The 19145-nt window shown below is 37.1% G+C and overlaps 1 protein-coding gene across 1 annotated transcript in view; it reads left to right on the top strand.

Annotated features, from left to right (window-relative positions):
* The window catches only part of KCNH8 (potassium voltage-gated channel subfamily H member 8), a 196507-nt gene that overhangs the window by 90556 nt on the left and 86806 nt on the right, over positions 1 to 19145 (top strand). Inside the window, exons 4-5 of the mRNA XM_009938801.2 lie at positions 3140 to 3267; positions 6014 to 6254. Coding sequence (XP_009937103.1) covers positions 3140 to 3267; positions 6014 to 6254 — 369 coding nt within the window. The remainder of the gene's footprint in view (positions 1 to 3139; positions 3268 to 6013; positions 6255 to 19145) is intronic.

The following is a 19145-nucleotide window of genomic DNA, read 5'->3' as shown; positions in this document are numbered from 1 at the left end:
CTGTACAAAAAGTAGTGAAAAAAATTGCAGAAATACTGCTAAGAGGTTCAAGTCTGCAGCCTCCCAGCCTTTAGGATAACTGTCACATTGGGTTTTGGTAGAAATACCTTCTGTGAATAAGTTACTCAGGTGTGTTTCCAGGACTACCCCTCAGACTACTCTACCTTCCTCCTCGCTACCTCATTCCCATATTGTCAATATATTGTGTTCTGGGTCAAATTGGAGAGGTGCTGGTTGCTTTTACTTGTTCTCTAACTTTATGATTGTTTAGGTAAAAACAGGTGAATGTCTTGGATTGTCCTGTGTAATAAGAATAAAATGCTAGATATTAATTTTCTTTTTTGTGTCCATGCACACTTGTATAGAAAACTTTCTGTGATAATGATCCATGATCAGACTGGGAGATGATTCTATACAAGAACAAATTAATGCTGTGAAAAATGAGGAAAAGTACTGAGGCTGAGACATTTTTTGTCAGTAGTGTACAACCTTCTGGCCAGAGCAGGTTAGCTTATTGTGGTATTTGGGAAGTGACGCATTTCATGGTCTCTCTCATGCCACAGCTTGTCTGTTACAGAGTGAGCATAATGCTTCTGGGTCATGTCAGAGTTACTCAGTGTAGACAGCATGAGTCCACTATACAAGAAGATTATGATGGTTCTGCTTATATGTGATGGATTTACTTTCCAAGGAAGCTCCTATAGCTGTGCAATTATAGCCAAGCATGGGGCTGGACACCCAGGACGAGCAGGCTGGTGTTCAGATGCAGCCTGCTTGTGCCTATGGAAGATTTTGTGGGCCATGAGCTGGTTCCTGTCGCCCTCTCAGCCGTCCTGAGAAGGAAGATCCCCAGGAACAGACAGGCTGCGATGGGCTCTCTTTGGCTGTGTGTTGAGCACTCCTCCTGTAGGTCCGGCTAGAAGAGATGGAGTTACAGACAGCTTTCAGGTCAGTTTTCAGCATGTAAGAAAAAGGCAAATCTGAAGTTAGGAGTTACTAAAAAAAAATTGAAGGATTGATTACACCATGGTATCGAGCAGTTGTATATCCACTTCTTAAAGGTTGCATCTTATTCTGAAAAAAAGGAGCTGCTAAAAGGATATCTCTTAAAAGACACAGGAGATTTAGGAGAGGTAGAGAAGGCCTTCAAGGTTGACCAGAGGCAGACAGCTCCAATTCCACACAGGAAGAGCCTTGTATTTCTGGTGATGCACTCAAAAAAATTCCACCTGAAGACACCATGCCTGCTTTCTGCAACACAGTTCAGTGTGGGTCTCGCAGCACTTCACATCACCGAGGCTGTTCTATCTACCACCTTCCTGAATGGGCTATCTTGTGCTTTGGAGGCTAAAGACATGGAGAGATACCAGATATGAGACCTCACGAGGACAAAGCCTTTAGCTAACAAGTCCTGAAAGCATTGCTGGCCAGAAACTTGGGAAAGATATTTGCTCACTTTCTCAGCCTGCCTCATAGCAGATCTGAGGCATATTTTCTTGACTACTTTGGAAGGAAATAAACTGAATGGTCTCATCCGATACAGCAGTTTAGATTAAGAAAGGGAAGAAAGAGAGGCCTGTAAATAGTTTTAAAGAGAAATTCAAAGTTGTATGACAAAGACTGCTACAGCAGAGACCCAGTTCAATAGAGTTAAATTCATTTTTGTTCAGAGAAACAGATAAACATTTTTCTCTCAACCAGAATTTAAGAATACTTTTTAAATTGAGTTTGAGTTTTAAATGGTTTGATAATTGAGAGATGAAAATTTGAAAAATGCATGAATTTAGTTTTTTCTGAGATAGTCCTTTTGTTTTACCTTTCTTCATTGTAGCTGACACCTGTATGTGTTGTAGCTCTTCAAACCACCTGCAGGCACCCAAGCTGGAGATGTGGAAGTATGGAGCTTCTCCATCTGCCTCCTCCAGCTTTTGAGTAGCTATTTGATTTTGCAGTGTAACCTTATTTCCTTCCTATTTTTTTTCTTTTTTGTTTTTTTTTTCCCTTCTCCTCCTTACTGACATGTAAAAAACTCTCAACTGGAGAGCGCTCTTGCATGAATTACATAAAATATTCTTCACTGAGAAGTTTGGAAAGTTTAGATTCCTAGGCTCTTTATTATGTATGGTTTCGTGTTGTGGAGCTAAAAATACACCAGTCCTGTATAATTCGAAGCTTTCTTGCTTTTCTAGGCAGGTTTCAAGATGTAGCTATTTTTCTTCTTGCTAATTTCTAGCTCTGCTAATTGGTTTGGGGGTTTTTTTTCCCCTTAATTTGTATGCATTGAATTGACTTTAATTAAACCTGTTTGACAGACAGCTTCTTCCTTTATTCCCATAATTCCTTTTTTCTTAATCCTGACACATCACAAAATGTCCGCTTTCATTTACTCTGGCATCAATTCACTGTAATTCCATCAGAGTCACTGGAGTTATTCTGAATGTACTGCTGTATAGGCAAGAACAAAATCTGATCCCATGATTGACAATTACAGACATCTGAATGGAGGGAAAAAACACAAACCTTTCCAAAACAGTGTTCAGTCTTTACGCTTAATGGATTTCATGTCATCAAGGAATGCATCAAGTGATTACGCCAGTGACCATGTGGTGGGAAATCTAAATGTGTGAATGTAAGAAATGGATATTACTAATGAGCAGTCTTGCAAATTAGCATATTCTGACATAATGGAAGCCTAGTACAAGTCAGATTCTTTGTTTTTATAAAGTACACCACAAGAGATACTTTTTTTTCTTTCCCTGAAATAAAAGTGAAAGTAGGAACACCTTAAGGGCACTTTAAGTGGTTACTCCTAACGATGCTTACCTCTGCTCAGTAATTACCATTTCATTTTCTGAAAGACTACATTTTTTTTTTCTACGAAATCATATGTTGCAATTAATTGTTTCTGAGTTTTGTGAAGGCACTTGACAATTAAAACTTTACAATTATTTTTATTTGCCCTTCAGGAGAGGGATTTTGTTTTCTCAACTGCAAAAGATTAAGCAAAACTAAGAAAAGATGTATATAATCTTTACATCTAGCCTTCTTTCCACCAAAGTCTAGAATATCGGTATTTCGGCTCCCAAAGGCTGAAGTGCCATTTCCTGATGCTTAATGGACTCTCACTTCTGTTCTGCAGAAAAATGGAAAGGAAGAGGAAGAGCAGGGTCACATTTTGAGTCAGCGCGAAGACGGAGTAGAGCTGTCCTTTATCATATTTCTGGACATCTACAAAGAAGAGAGAAGAACAAATTAAAAATTAATAACGTAGGTGTAATTCTACTCTTTTTAAAAAATGTACTCTTCATACTGTATTTTTTTTTAAAGTGCTGTAAAAGTTCAATGGATACATGAGAAATGTCCTAGTTACAATTTTATGGTAACAAAAGGAGTAAAGTGCAGTTCATTTAAGTGTAGTTATGCCCACTATGGTATTTATTGCACTTCATATAACAAGACAGTGCATTTAGCCATACTGTAAACAGACATTCATTTACTCCCAGGAAAGACACTTTTTAAAATTTCTCAGAACTTAATTTTAGATTCAAATTACCTTACCGTCCCAGGTACTTCAGTTCCACAATTACTATTTGCCAAAAAAATAATGAAGAAATTCAAGGTATTGCTCTAGCTGAAAACCTCCATGCTGTGTAAGCTCCAGAAGGTCACACTTCATTTAGACAACTTATCCTGTGAAAGTCTCCAACTTTGTGCAGAGTAAATTTATCTTTCATTTCCTAATTGAAGCGGTAATATTTCTTTCTTTATATTACTTCTGTGTTTCCCTAGTAACTATAACTACTAAGTTCATAACTACTAAGTTCATAAAACACCCTGTGAATTTTGCAAAAACCAAATCATGCAACAGACAAAACCAGAAGTATAGCAGCAGGAAGACTTCTAAAGAAATATGCTTAGGAGAAAGAATAACTCTCCTGCTTGACGGAACTATGTTTCAGGAGAAAATTTAATGCAGAGGAAAACTAGCAATGCATATGAAGTCAGTCTGTACGCATAAAAATTTGCTACAATAATACATCAGAACCTGTTCCAACAGCAAGAGCCTGTAGTTATTAGAAGCTGGGGTAGCAAAAATCCCCCTGTTTTTCTTAAAGTCTCAAAACACTATTTAGTTTCTTGTTTATATATCATTAACATATAAAAGCTAGAATCTTTGACAGAGCCACAACAAGAAAATGGTCTGTATTTTTTTTCTTTTACGGTGAGAAGGAGGATGGAAGACAGACAGTGGAAAAAGTAGCCAAAGGACAAAGATCATGAATGTCCTGAAAAGATGATCTTCCAATGGGCGTGTTCCTTTTATTGCTTACTAAAATTAAGCAACAGTGCAGATACATCCTCCTAGACATTATTACATTAGAAATTTAAGTCAGAAAAAACTTGGTACAGATTAAAGACATGAAAATGTACAGCTGGTATATACCTCAAAGGACATAAAGTCACTTCCATTGAATGTAAATGTTAAATGTTAAAAAACATTAAATGCTGAAAAGAAAAATGTTAAAAAGCTAAAAATATCAAAATATGCTAAATCTTGAAAAAGTGTACAAATTTTTTAAAAAATGATATCTGCAAAATATGACCAGATCTTCCAGTGATATTTACATAGCACAGTAATATTTTTTAGGAACATGACTTTTAAATAGCTTTCAGTGACTTTCCTGTACTGTCAAAATCCTAGTGCAGATGGTACTATACTGGTTTAAAACATTTGTCATCAGACTATATTGCTACCTTTAGTGCATAGATTTTTAGAGCTAAGAATTGGAAGTTATAAGAAAAGCAATTTCTTCTGTGTGATAAAAAATGGGCTGACACTAACATCAGTGAAAATTCAGCCCCTAAAATTTATGAATGAGAACCAGAAATGGAGAAAGCAAGGTCATCAGTACTTCAAAAGGAATACACAGAGAGAAAGTCTGTGACAGGCAAGGCAAATGTAATTAAGTCTACAGTCATGCAGTTGTTGTCTTGTTGTCTTTTTATATTAAGAGTGAATAACTTCAAGGTCAGAAGTAATCTTAGCTTGCTGAACACACAATATTGTTTTGTGAGGCTCTTCATTACCGGAACAGAATTAACTAGGGGCACAATGACACTGAACAAGAATTTTGTTAGTAAATAACACAAGACAACTCATGTAGCACATGCTGCTTTTCAGGAGGGTACGTGTTTTTATTAAAACTCTGAAGGATGAAAGCTAAGAATTTATGAAACTGGTGCGTGAGACTGAAGTCTTTGTTGCAAAGGCCTCTGCTGGTTAGATGAGAAACACTCAAGACACATGACAAAGTTAGGCATAGTCTACTGGTGAAGGTAGTCTGTTCTGGAGATGTTTTATGGTGGGTCTACATTAGTGCTTTGGTTTAGGTCAGGAGTGCAACTTTAAAGAGAATCAGGAAGTTATTCCTATTAATTGTGCTTTGGTTTGTAGCAGTCTCGGGCACATGAACTGAATTCCCTCAGATGAAACTGAACCAGGAGAGGTGCTCCAACTACTTATAGCTGTTCAGTCCACCGGGTCATGTCTGAAACAACATGCTCACATTTCTAAAATATGTATAGGAAAGATGTCTTGTCTTCAGCACCATCTATTCCTTTCTATATGTTTATTCTTATATGCAGTACTATGTCCTCATGTATACAAAACTTTACCCTATCTATCCAGCAGAAAAGCATTGCTCTTCTGTCAGAATTCACAGATTAAGAAATAGTTTGTCAGACTCAGTCCCCTCCTCATTCTATTTAATCTGTTCCTGATTAATCCTTTTCCTGCCCCAACATTCACAAAGGTTATTCCGTCAACAGAGCCATCTGTCTAAATAAGTGTGAGGACCACATTAGAATAAAATCAGCATTGGTCCTTCCCTGCATATGAATATGTCATATTTCTTTATGCTTTTTAAAAAAACAAATGGCTGCATTGGAAGAAACGTGTCTGTATGATCAAATTATTGTTTTGTCTCATTTCATTCTTCTCTCTCTTTTTCAGAATGTTTTTGTAGATAAACCAGCATTTCCAGAATATAAAGTTTCAGATGCAAAAAAATCCAAATTCATACTGTTGCATTTTAGCACTTTTAAAGCTGGCTGGGACTGGCTTATTTTACTGGCAACGTTTTATGTTGCTGTGACTGTACCTTACAATGTTTGCTTTATTGGCCATGATGAGCTGTCTACAACTCGAAGCACAACTGTCAGTGACATTGCAGTGGAAATTCTTTTTATCATTGGTAAGATATATTTGGGGTTTGTTTGGGATCTCTATTTTGACATTTAATGTTTTCACAGAATGTATAATGTAGAAGAGAAAATAATTATCGTTTTCATGATTTTAAAGAAAATCAATTTTAGCTGTATAATTGGAGATTTTATCTGAACTTTGAATCAACAAGTTTTTGTATTTTTTTTCACTTTCAGTTGATTCAGGTAGTCCTGCTGTTACTCAGAATGTACCTGTTACCTTAAGAAAGGATGAAAATCATTGTTTTATCCTGTGGATGCCTAAAACTTTCCCAGTATAGGGGTGTGCCTTGGATCTACTGTAGTGCTGTTCACAATGTACTTATTTTTTTTATTTACCTTTCACAGACACTTAGAAGAACCATGGATCATGAGTTGAAAATCACTAGATTTTAAAAAGTAATGACATAAGATTACAACACCTACTGCAGTAATGAAAATGTAAAATATCTATATGCTATACTGACAGCTGGGACAGAGTTTAAAAGGTTGCATTTTGTCATCTGGTCTGTTCTCTAAACTTGTTATTTCAATGATCCATTTAATCCATATACCTTTAAATAATTAAAAAGAAGACAAGGACATGTCTTATAGAGGCCTTGTAGCAAAGGAATTTCTTTTTTTGTATGATCTTATCCATTTCTTTGTGAATATAGAAACGAATCCCTGACTAGGGTCACACAGATTTTTCCCCAAATTTTTATTGTTACATCACCACTCAGTGCTGTCACACTGACAGACTATAGCTCAGATCTGTTGACAACATGCAGGTGGAGAAGCTACTGGTTTAGAGAAACAAGCAAAGTTGAGTATGTCTTTCTTGAATATTAAAAGGCTTAGGATGAGTTCTAAGAGTAGAATAAAATAGAAGAATATAATCATCCTCACATTTGAAACTTATTTTCTACTTTAATTTTCTCTAGTTTTTCAGGAAAAAGTGTAGCTTAACTCTTATATTAAAAGCAGTGTTATGATCATCTCTAGGAGAACTAGAGAAGACTGAAACTCAGAAAGTCTTCGGTTTAACAGACAGTTTATTTCATTTCTCTGACAGCTTACCTGTAGACAGTAAGGTTAGTAGGTGATAGGCAGTGTAACACCTAGGTTACCAATGTAACGCTCGTCTACAAGAAAGGCCAGAAGGAGGATTCTGGGAACTACAGGCCTGTCAGCATGACCTTGGTGCCAGGAAATATTATGGAGTGGCTCATCCTGAGTGCGCTCACTGTTCAGGTGCAGGACAACCAGGTGATCTGGCCCAGCCATCATGGGTTCATGAAAGGCAGGTCCTGCTTGACCAACCTGATCTCCTTCTATGACCAGGTGACCCATCTAGTGGACAAAGGAAAGGATGTGGATATCATCTACCTGGACTTTAGCAGGACCTTTGACACTGTTCCCCACAGCATCCTCCTGGAGAAACTAGCTGACCATGGTTTGAATGGGTGCACTCTTCGCAAGATAAAAAACTGGGTGGATGGCCAAGCGCAGAGAGTGGTGGTGAATGGAGTTAAATCCAGTCACAGGTGGTGTTCCCCAGGGCTCAGTTTTGGGTCCAGTCTTGTTTAACATCTTTATTAATGATCTGGATGAGGGGATTGAGTGCTCCCTTGGTAAGTTTGCAGATGACACCAAGCTGGGTGAGAGTTTCGATCTGCTTGAGGGCAGAAAGGCTCTGCAGAGGGATCTGGACAGGCTGGATCAATGGGCCAAGCCCATTTGTATGAGTTTCAACAAAGCCAAGTGCCGGGTCCTGCACTTCGGTCACAACAACCCCATGCAACGCTACAGGCTTGGGGAAGAGTGACTGGAGAGCTGCCCGGCGGAAAAGGATCTTGAGGTGCTGGTTGACAGCCAGCTTAACATGAGCCAGCAGTGTGTACAGGTGGCCAAGAAGGCCTACAGCATCTTGGCTTGTATCAGGAATAGTGTGGCCAGCAGGAGTAGGGAGGTGATCGTGCCCCTGTGCTCGGCACTGGTGAGGCCGCACCTCGAGTACTGTGCCCCTCCCTACAAGAAGGACATTGAGTTGCTGGAGCATGTCCAGAGAAGAGCAACGAGGCTGTTGAAGGGTCTAGAGAACAAGTCTTATGAGGAGCGGCTGAGGGAACTGGGGCTGTTTAGTCTGGAAAAGAGGACGCTGAGGGGGGACCTTATTGCTGTCTACAACGACCTGAAAGGAAGTTGTAGTGAGCCGAGTGTTGGTGTCTTCTCCCAATTAACTAGGGATAGGACAAGAGGCAATGGCCTCAAGTTGTGTTAGGGGAGGTTTAAATTGCATATAAGGAAAAATTTCTTTACTGAAAGAGTGGTCAAGCATAGGAACAGGCTGTCCAGGGAGCTGGTGGAGTCATCATCCCTGGAGGTGTTTAAAAAATGTGTGGATGTGGCACTTCGGGATAAGGTTTAGCAGGCATGGTGATGCTGGGTTGACAGTTGGACTTGATAATATTAGAGGATTTTTCCAACCTATGCTTCTGTGATTATGATGCGGCTGGTGGAAGAATCAGATGTCATGATGGAAAAATATATTTGCTTTTCCTTCTTTGGACATTTATTTGACATTAGATTTAAGGTCTGTTTTTCGCCTTTTATGTTCACTGTTAGATCTTAGTGGACTCTTTCATGCTAATGCAAACAATTTACACTGAATAATATTCAAGTACTGCACTAAGAAACCTATGTTCTGCAATGCAGATCATGGAAGATCGTCTTTTGTCTTGTGTAAAAAGAGCAAGTCTAAGACTCTAGACTGTCATTAATGACTACACGTTCCATTTTAAGGAATAGAAAAGTAAATAATTCCACTTATCTAGCTGAACATCTTTATAAAAACAGGAACTGTAGGTTAAGACATTTTGATAACAGTTGTATCCTACACCCCACACTGGTCTAGATAACTGTTTTGTGTTATGAATGTGTTTATTAGAACCTGAGCACAGGAGAGTATAATCTGTATCTAACTGATTTATGTGCTGTAGTATTCACTTGAAGCAAGACAGATGGGGTACTGCTCAGTGCTACTTCTCTATTTATATTATTTGCTGGTAAAATAGACATCCTATATCAGTAAATCAAAAGCAATGGTATCTCTATGATGAGTAGAGTAGTTGGGAAAAAAAAATAAATGAGAGAAGATTTTCTGTAAGTTTTGCTTCCTGTTTTCTGGTTAGACTTTTAAGGTTTATCATCCAGGAAATAAAACTGTGGTTGTAAGTAAATAACTTCAAAGAGAATTGTGTAAAGTACTAGAAAAGACTTCTTTGCATAGTTATGTTACTGGTAACTACAAACACTGTACTGTAGCATACCAATATTCCTCCCCCACAGTTTCGATAGTGGCTTCATTTTCCCCAAAATAATTATTTCTGGAGTTATTAACTGTTTTTAAATTAGTGGCTCTGGGCAAAGATTTATGGAGTATTTTCAGGACCTTCTCATGCTGCATCTCTGCAGTGAATTTAAAAGTAATCTGTTTACAGTCACCTCTCAATGGTCCATTGCCCATTAAAATATTGAATGAATGTGTCTCAGAATATGTGTAAGATTGACAGCATACAGAAATTTAAGCACAAGTTTCAGGGTATTGTTGCACTGTGGCTCTGACAAGTATATCTTTGACAGATGATCTATGTGCTTTGAGAAAAGTCAATGAGAAACGTTGAGTAAAATTCTTTTTATGCTGCTGCTGCCTCACAAAGTCAGTAGGCAGATCTGTCCACGATGGAGCCTTCAGCTATATTACTGCTCTGTAATCATGGATTGAGGTATTACAACTCTGTAATCATGGACTGGAGAAAAATCGTCTATCTACTTTGATTTTATTCAGATTTCTCAGAACATGGAATAATTTTCCTTTTACCCACGTAACTTGCTTAAACTCTTATTTAGACTGAACAAGGTCTTCATTTTTATCTGTGTTATCAAAGAGAGTGGAGACATCACCATAAAAGGGAGAAATGTCTGCTCATCGGTTCAAGGGAAACAATAGAGTTTAAATAAATCTAGCGGCTAAAACCGATCTTTTAGGCTTATCCAATTTGTGGTTCAGCATATGCTTGAACAAGATAAAAATACACATGGAAGTGTTCTCCTGACCTGGGGTGCTTATAAGTAGGAGTGTTGATCTGAGTTAAATTACTTATGAGAAAAGAGCACATCTAGCTAGAGGTTTAACTGCTTTAGCAATTAAAGTTTTCTAAACCATAAACAGAAGATAAACAATAATCATTTGTGATGTCTTTGGGGAAGAGGTTGGAGACGGAACATAATCAAGGCTTCTCTAATTAAGTTAAAATTATTTTTCACTTGATGTTTCTTGTACATGCTAGTGCTTTGAGAACTTGTGTGATGTGATGTTTGAGTGTACTTGCAGATGTCTTTTCTTCTGTAATGTGTGCAAACTTTCTCTTTCTCCTGTAAGTAAATATTTTCCTTCCTCTATCAAATGATCATTTAAAAATAGTTTAGTTTTAGAATTTTTTGACTGCTGTATGTGTCTTAAAATCATAAAGAGGTGGAAAGAAAACATTAACATTAGTGTATATCAGCAAACACATAAAAAAATATCTTAGAAAACATTTCTTGTGGTGAGTGAGATTACTTGCTTTATTGCACTATTTACATCATAGTTTATGCCCTTAATTTGCATAGGCAGTAGCTGGGTCCTTAATTTCTAGATAAGTATATCTGGTAGGCTCAAGTTTCAATGTTTCTAAGAAGTGTAATCAATCTTGGTTACTTTTTAATAATACTTGTAAAGCTTTCTCTCTTTTGGAGGAAAAAGCTGGAAGCCCAGTTCATTCCATTTTATTAGTAATAACCTCCTAATTGCATAACTTTTACTCTTCCGTGACTATCCAGTGTCATGCTTTTCTTTCTGTAACTGTTTCATTCTAATTTTCAAATATTGTCTTTGTTTGTTTTTTTTTTTTTTACATTTTTAAAACACTATTGAATGCCTTAATTGAAGAAAGTAACATTGCCAGAAAAGTTATCCACACTTTATTGCTAAATGCTCAGATTCGCTCACAGGATTATTTGAATAGGATGTCTTCAACAGGAGGTGAGATCAATTCGATGATTCAGAAATAGTATGTATAGGCTTTCAGGGTAATGGCAATACATTATTTGCTGCTTAAGATCAAAGGGGTCTGAGTATTTTGTCTCCTAAGATGGCCAGGAACAACTACAGAGAGAAGAGCTATAAAAAGAAGTGACCTTAAACTTTTAATTTTAGATTTGTATTTGTGGATCTTCCAGTTTCTAGTGGAAGATAGAGAACCCTGGATACTAATTATAGAAGCAAAATTATACCATTTATAAAAGTACTGGCAACTGTAATTTAAAGTGATTTTTCCAGAATGTACTGCTTTACCTACCTGTGGAAAAAAAAAAACCAACACACCCATGCCTTCCCCACTCTCCCCAAAAACATGTTTGTCTGAAGACTTTATCTATGGCTTGCACATTCAAGAGAGAAAATTAATCACAGTTACTAAGATTGCTTCTATTTGTATGTGTATTTCCCTCTCTTTCAATACTATTTAACAAAGTGTTTTATCAGCAACTTAAGTTTTTAAAAGAAGTATGCCCAGAAGCCCTAAAGCTGTGATTTGTGTTGCGCTGTACTGTAAAGAGACTTGTTGGCCTATTAGTGTCTATCACAAAAGCAAATGACTCAAACTCTTTCCAAAACTGCCTTAAATCATATGAAGCCCTTGAGTCTCAGGTCTTTAATATGTACAGATTTAAAAATACGGTATAAACCAAGTAGAAATTCATATCATCGTTTGTGACGTACACAGTCATTGAAGTGTACATACTATTGTATTGAAAATAACGCGTTAAACAAATTTTGTTGGAATCAGATGAGACAATATTAAATGCTACAGATTTTATTAGGTTGCTTCAACTTAGAAGGTGTTTTTCTTTTTTCTTTTATGTTCTTTTTTCTTGTTATAATGATTATTATTTCACATCTTTTCAAGTGCACAGAAGGTCATGTAAAACATCTGTGCTTAGAAGACCTCACATCTAAAGAGGACTTGTGCATTTTGAAAGGAAATGGCAGTGTTTTGAACCGTATTTTAAGACGTATGCTTTCAGACCCCAATATGCTAGAATTCAGGTGGACACCAAGGGAGTGGTGAAGCTGGATTGAGTGGCATTGTTGATACACCTAATATAAGGAGGGAAGGCCATAATAAATTGTTCATGGACTATGAATGGAATGGACCTAGTAATGGGAATAAACAATACAAAATATTTATGTTGAAAAGCAGCAATAAATTTCCTAAAGATCCTCACTCAAAGCATCAAACTGAAGTTGGCAAGACCACTATATTGTTAGAACTTTTTCCAATAGCTTTCCTTGTATATCCTTGTAAGGAGGACAGATGTTAGTCTGCACACAAGATGCTGTTTCCATGCACAAAAACAAGTACCTGGACTTAAAAGGAGACAAGCATAAATCACTCATTGTTAGCCAGTTTCTCACAGAAAGAATAAATGTATGCTTGTAGATCTAACTAAAGCTTTAAGAAATCACTTGCCCAAAATGTAGCTTACTACTCCTGAAGTTGGGAGATACCTTACAGTCAAAACAACAAAACTGCTCATCTGAGTATTCCATATTTTCCTGAGGCAGAATGAATGACATATTGGCTTAAACTACTGGTGAACTGGTTACAAGAAGGGTTCCTTATATATTGTGCCAGGTAACATCACAGTTAAAGATAAAATTCAAGAAAGTACTTAAAGAAGTACTGAAGAGGCTGCATTCTGAAATCTGATTTTGTGAAGAATTATCTAAAACTAAGCAAGTGGATTATGCAGGATAAAGGCCTTTTAAAAGCACGTGTAAGATGATGGGAACCTCAAGAGTATAGGCTGAAACACACTGCATTTAGCATAAGTAATTCCTTACTATTCTGGGGAGAGCTCTGTAGGCAGGTTATAGCTGGGTCAAGATATTCTGCATCTGTGCTTCTGGCAAATATAATCACTGTTCCACTTCTCAGCTGTCCTAAATGAATCTCTTCAGACACTATTTTTCTTTCCTACTCCCTGTTTCACAATGAGACCTGTAATGTCAGAGTGACAGGCTTATGAGCACTTAAGAGTGCTAAGATCATTTAAGAAATGACTCTTTATCTTTTCTTTTGTCTAAACTGTGGTGCTACCACAAAAAAAAAGAAAGAAAAAAAACCCCAGCAGTGTGACAAATAACTTATTTCACGTATAGTCAATGTACACACTGGGAAATGCTGTAGTAAGTTTTGTAAGTAATTTCAACTCTGCTATGTTTCCTTTCAAAAGGTATACAAAATTAAAACTACCCTGCTACACAGAGTATGACTAACTTGCATTATCACTATAACCAGATGATGTTTGTATTTACGTTCACTATCCTATAACACAACGGTAAAACAGGACTGTATCTTTCACTAAGATTAAAGTCTTCTAATTAACCTTTCTAGATCATTTCCAAGGAAATCTCTAGATGCTGAACAGTTTACCTTATATTTTGTGCATGTGGTCTTTTTCATATATTTTTGTGATTTATGGATAACGCCCTACATACATGAATTGTTGTCAAGCTGCATGAAGTAATTTCTGAGAAAAATATTTCGCGTTTCCCGCTTGGAATTGGTCAAAAAATTTTAAGTGAACGAACTAGTTGCCCTGTTGCCCACTGAATGTTTTACTTGTTTGATCTTTTCATTGTTATCTCCAGCACTTGCATAAAGTGCACTGTGTTCTTGAAATACCTAACTACATTTGCTTCATACACATTTAATTGAGTGAAAAGTTAAGTCAGGATTGACGTTTCTTCATTCTGGAATTGCTTCTTTCTGCCATATTTTTGCAGGTTCTATTAAGAAAATTACCCATAAGGAAGCTTTCACACGTTTGCAGTCACAAATACTGGCTTCTTTTAAAAGCAGAGCTGGCAGTTCATTTCTCAGAAGTATTTTCAGTTCTTTGCTTTTCTTTCAAGACTTCAAAGTCTGTATCTTCCTTTCTAAAAAAAGTCAATACAATATACTTTAGTTACTCCATATGTTCATGGCTAGAGTCTGTTTTTAAAAGGTAGAGCATAGTTTATAAAAAAGAAAGTCTTTCCAGTGTTTAGTATGTTATTGTAAAGGTCACGATACGTGATGCTTTTCTGGTGTATCAGCTACTGTAGAACTGAGATTAGCTAATCTCTGTTTAACACTCTCATAGTTAAGGCACGCAACTTGAAAAGGTGAATCCAAAAGGCTGAAAATCAAGGAAGCAGGCAAAAGAATGTAACTTTTTGTTTTTTAAGTTTGTGGTCCTTTGTTCAGTTTCATGATATTGGGATTTGAATTGGCTCTCAGCACAGCTGCAATTAAAACCCCTGTTCAAACACTGGTGTGCTGGTTATTCTGTGTGTCCCAGCATGGCCACAGTAGAGGGTACAGCGGCGTAAGTATGGTGTTTGGTAGAGCATACCATGCTAGTGCATTAACACTGACCATACTGTACTCCTGGAGGGAGTGCTTCTTGTTACCGCAATAGCTATTCGGATCGATAATGTCTTCAGATTTCAGGGTTTTATACTGATGGATAATTTACCCAAGTAAAACAGTATTTCCACTTGGGTATGACTTCAATATAACCTTACCTTCCACTGTAAGAACAAATAGTAAGGAAGAGCAAATCAGTCTGTCAGTTAGACATGGATTTTGGGAATGAGGTCTGCTGTGATCTGTCATACCTGAGAATAGATTTTGCTCCATTACAGTCACTAAAAATGCCGATTTGCCAAACTGTAATGGAGCAAGGCTGAGAACATACGCCAGAGAGCTGCCTTAGAAGAGGCACCATGCCACTCCTCATACACTGCACAGAGACAGGCATCGTGCTGTCGATCATATATAAACTCTTCTCATTGGAGAAATTTGACTGGTAAAACAGCTTAGTGTATTCGGTGGTGGCATTACAGAACAAAGCCTATGAATTATATTCATTCCACATTAGCTGAAGCTTTTTTTCAGAGGTCTGTTATATTACATGAATCCTTGTGCCGAGGATTTTAAGGAGCTGTATCTTTAAACTATGTTTCCATTATTCATCTGAATGCTAGTCACCCAACTAAAGCCACAAGACACCTAAAAAAGTGCTTCTTTGAATGCAGGAGTCTCTGAAGTGAGATTCCAAACCTCTGTGACTGCCTGCACAAACAAAATGGGGTTGTTTCCACAGTATTCTGGGGTGCTAATGGCCAGGAGAAAATGTGACTGGGGGGTAGTAACCAAGGAAAAATAGGAAGGAGAGGTATACTTGATAGACAGATTTTCCATTTTAAATGTATATTTAATCCAAGTACTAATATTAATTCCAATATAGTATGTTTGGCTAAAGCATGTTTCCCTGAAGGGCATCAGCTCTTGTTCAAAGACCTCAGAGAAAGCAGAATCCACAGCTCCCCTCATCTATGGCTTAGAAATGACATTTCTTTTTTATGTTTTCTTTCATCCACCTGCAAAAGTGACATCTTGTTGAGCTTTTAGTACTACTGGTTTAAAACATCACTACCTGATAATTCTCAGTTAGGATACGCTGGATAGTAATTTATCATCTGATATGATACATCCTTACTCAGCTGCTCCTTTCCAAGATTAGATAAGGAGTAGTCATTGAACACATCTTTTTTTCTACAAGATTATTAATAGTTTATCTCAAAATGAGATGCCTCTAGCACAAACGAACTGAAGTTGCAGATTAGTGTTTCTTTCCTAATATATCTAAAACCGTAATTTTCCTTAATCCTGCCTACCGGTGGTTTCTTTCTCTTTCCCAAACAGGTCTAGATTTTCATGTCAAATGATCTGTAGTTTATATTGATGGTTACTTACTATCTGTTCAGCATTTGTTATATCTTTCTTAAAACAATATTGCTTTTCCTTCAGCAGCTGCTTCAGGCTGTTAGAAACACATTATTTTGTTATATATTATTATTTATATACTATATGTCTTATAATTCATTACCTATTTATCATATTAAAAGCCTACTTTTAAGGTTTTCATTACTTAATCCCTTGGGTTTTTTTTCTGTAAACTTTATTTGACTTCACAGTAGCCCAGATTCCTAAGAAATAGGTGTAAAATAAGCCTTGCTTTCCTTTCCTGTTTTAAACCAATATCATCTCCCTCATCTTCTCATGTCAGCACCTAAAAGAAATCAACAAACTAATTGTGGTAATAGACCTTTTGAGTGGATATGCTGAGTTGAAAAATCACACTTCCGTTTGAAGAAATTGTGCCCAGGAGATTTATTAGGAACATCTAGGTTTACAGCAGCAGTAGAATAGAAAAAATTAGGACTTTATATAGAGACATATAAATTGTTCTTCAAGCAATGTAACACTAATATTACCTGAAATAATTCCTAAAAGGTCTCTGGCCAGATTCTAATAACATTATTCATATGTAAATGAATAACATCAGCTCAAATAATCAGATAGGTCAAAAAGCTTGGATTTTGGGGAAAGTATTGCTAGTTGAAGACAATCAATGTACAATCACACAAAGAATGATGAAAAAAAGAAACGAAATAGGAGAAGAGCCAGTTGTAACACCTAGGAGAGGGAGGTGGTATAGGAAGCTGCTCTGAAAATCAATCGGGTTAGTATACCTAAATCATCTATGTCTTAAGCACAGGATTGAATTACTGTAGTGCAATAAGAAATCATGCATCACCCAATCCCCTGGTTACTGCTCGTATGTATAGTACTTGCACTAAAAGTACAGGATTTTTCCACTTCGCTTAGTTCACAGTAAAAAGAGAGGTAAACTGAGTTATATTACCCAGCATTTGCCACAATGTGAAAGTGTGCCATGGGCAGTTACTGAATCATCTCACTAGTCCTAAATGGTTATTCTGCTGTATCTTGATCATATGTCTAATCCCAGCAGGATTTATTTAAAAAAAAATCAAGCCAAAAGAGAAAAAAGAAATTAGCACCAGAAAATTGACTGCTTCAGGTAAAATAATCCTGTTTATGGGTAAAGAGGTTCATCTGGCTAGCAGATAAATTATTACCTTTGGATTATCTTTTTTTTCCTTTTTTTTTTTTGACAGGGATTAGATATTGAGATTATACAAAATATGTATTGTGAGTTCAAAATTGGAAAAGGAGTATTATTCTGGGAAAAAAAAACTTTAGGATTAATAGGATAGTTTGACAAATCTCAGTTTGTGATTTTCACTCTTCTTATATGACTTAGGATTGCAACATGCATTATGCACCAAGTAGAATCTCCATTTTTTAATGTAATCTTTTTTCTCCCTTTGTTGAGCACCAGTTTACATTGATATTTTCTTACCATTCACTGAGTGGATGTGTCTATGTGTGACTGTGAGCATAGCAGATACCTAGAAAGAGATGGCTCGTGAAGGATGTGGTATGTCCTACAGAGCTTTAATTCAAGAGAAGTCATCAAATGGTTCCAAAACCCTACAGATTTGCTCAGGATTCCCAGATGATTTATGCCTAACTATGAAATGAATTGTCTACTCATAGGGACTGAGCATAGCTAGGGCACAAATTTTCACGCTGGAAGCTTGTGAAAAGGAAAAAGGTCACCAACGGGTGAGTAAAAGCCATCAGCTCACTCAAATAAAGAAAGGAATAAGTTAGAGCTTTCAGTTAGATCACGGTATTATCTTCAGAAATTTTGAAAGAAAATATCACAAAATCATGTAGCCATGGTAACTGCAAACTTGGAAGATATTAAGGTAATGTTGGTCCCAGCCTTCTGATGTTTACTGCTGTGGATACTGTGTAAGAGTTTAATTGGAGCAAAATATTTAAATAAACTGGGAACTGCAACTGCATGTAGATGAACATCTTTTAATGTAGACATTTTCATAGCTGAAAGAACTGGGTTTTGATCTGGTACAAATTCATTTTCTCTAATCTTTCAGTAACTTCATAAGGGTTTTAGAGAAATCACATTTCTTACAAGGATTTATTGTTTTAAAAAAAGAATGTGTGCCCATATCTTATCAGTAGTGGAAATAACGAGAGATACTGTGTAGATTGAGCTAGTTAGCCGAGGGATCCAACTAGAAGATAAATCAAAGTCAAGGCTGAAGTTTGAGGTTGATGGTACCAAAGGGTTTTATGAGATTTGTCAGTCACTGTTTATTTCTCTGTATGCATCTTACGGACTTAGTGCCTAACAGGTCTTCTGTTTACCTTCTGTGGGGTTGGTAGGGGAAGGTGATCAGTCTGCAGGCTAGGGAAAAGGAGGAGCAGCACTGCAAAAGCAGAAAGGAACTGCATCAACAGGCAAATGTGGTCAGAGTGTGTGAGGAGCAGAAGCCCATGTTCAGACACAATAGTGCAGCAGCGCTGGTGGGTGTGGAGTGAAAGCAGCAGGCATGTAAAAGAGAAAGAGAGACGATAGGGAGGTAAGAGATTTGCCTAGGGAGATGAAGCAGAGCAGTCTTTCCGAGGGTGATTGGCCACTGATTTGCTGTTGAATTTTCCTTAATATGAAGTGGTTCTGCATGACTTTGGTGTGGAAATTAGAGCTGAAATAACTGAAAAAAATGTTCTATTTATATCTTTGGAGGGGAGGGGAGGGGGGAGGGATGCGTAGGTGATATGATTGCTTCTTCTCGACCTGTTGAAATTGGAGATCTTGGGTTCACCACACTGAGCTCTGTCAGGTCCATTTCAACTTTGTGTTTGACAATAGCAAAATCACTTGCTGCTTTGCGGACTGACACACTTTCCTTCTGTTAATCTCACAGGCTCACTTGCACAGCAACAAGTGGGGAAGGAGCAAAAGGCTGGAACACAGGTGTTTGTTAACTAAACAGGTATACATACACTAGA

The sequence above is a fragment of the Opisthocomus hoazin genome, chromosome 4 (assembly GCF_030867145.1).
Source record: "Opisthocomus hoazin isolate bOpiHoa1 chromosome 4, bOpiHoa1.hap1, whole genome shotgun sequence".
Classification (NCBI taxonomy): domain Eukaryota; kingdom Metazoa; phylum Chordata; class Aves; order Opisthocomiformes; family Opisthocomidae; genus Opisthocomus; species Opisthocomus hoazin.
This window is presented reverse-complemented; position numbering and strand designations above follow the sequence as displayed.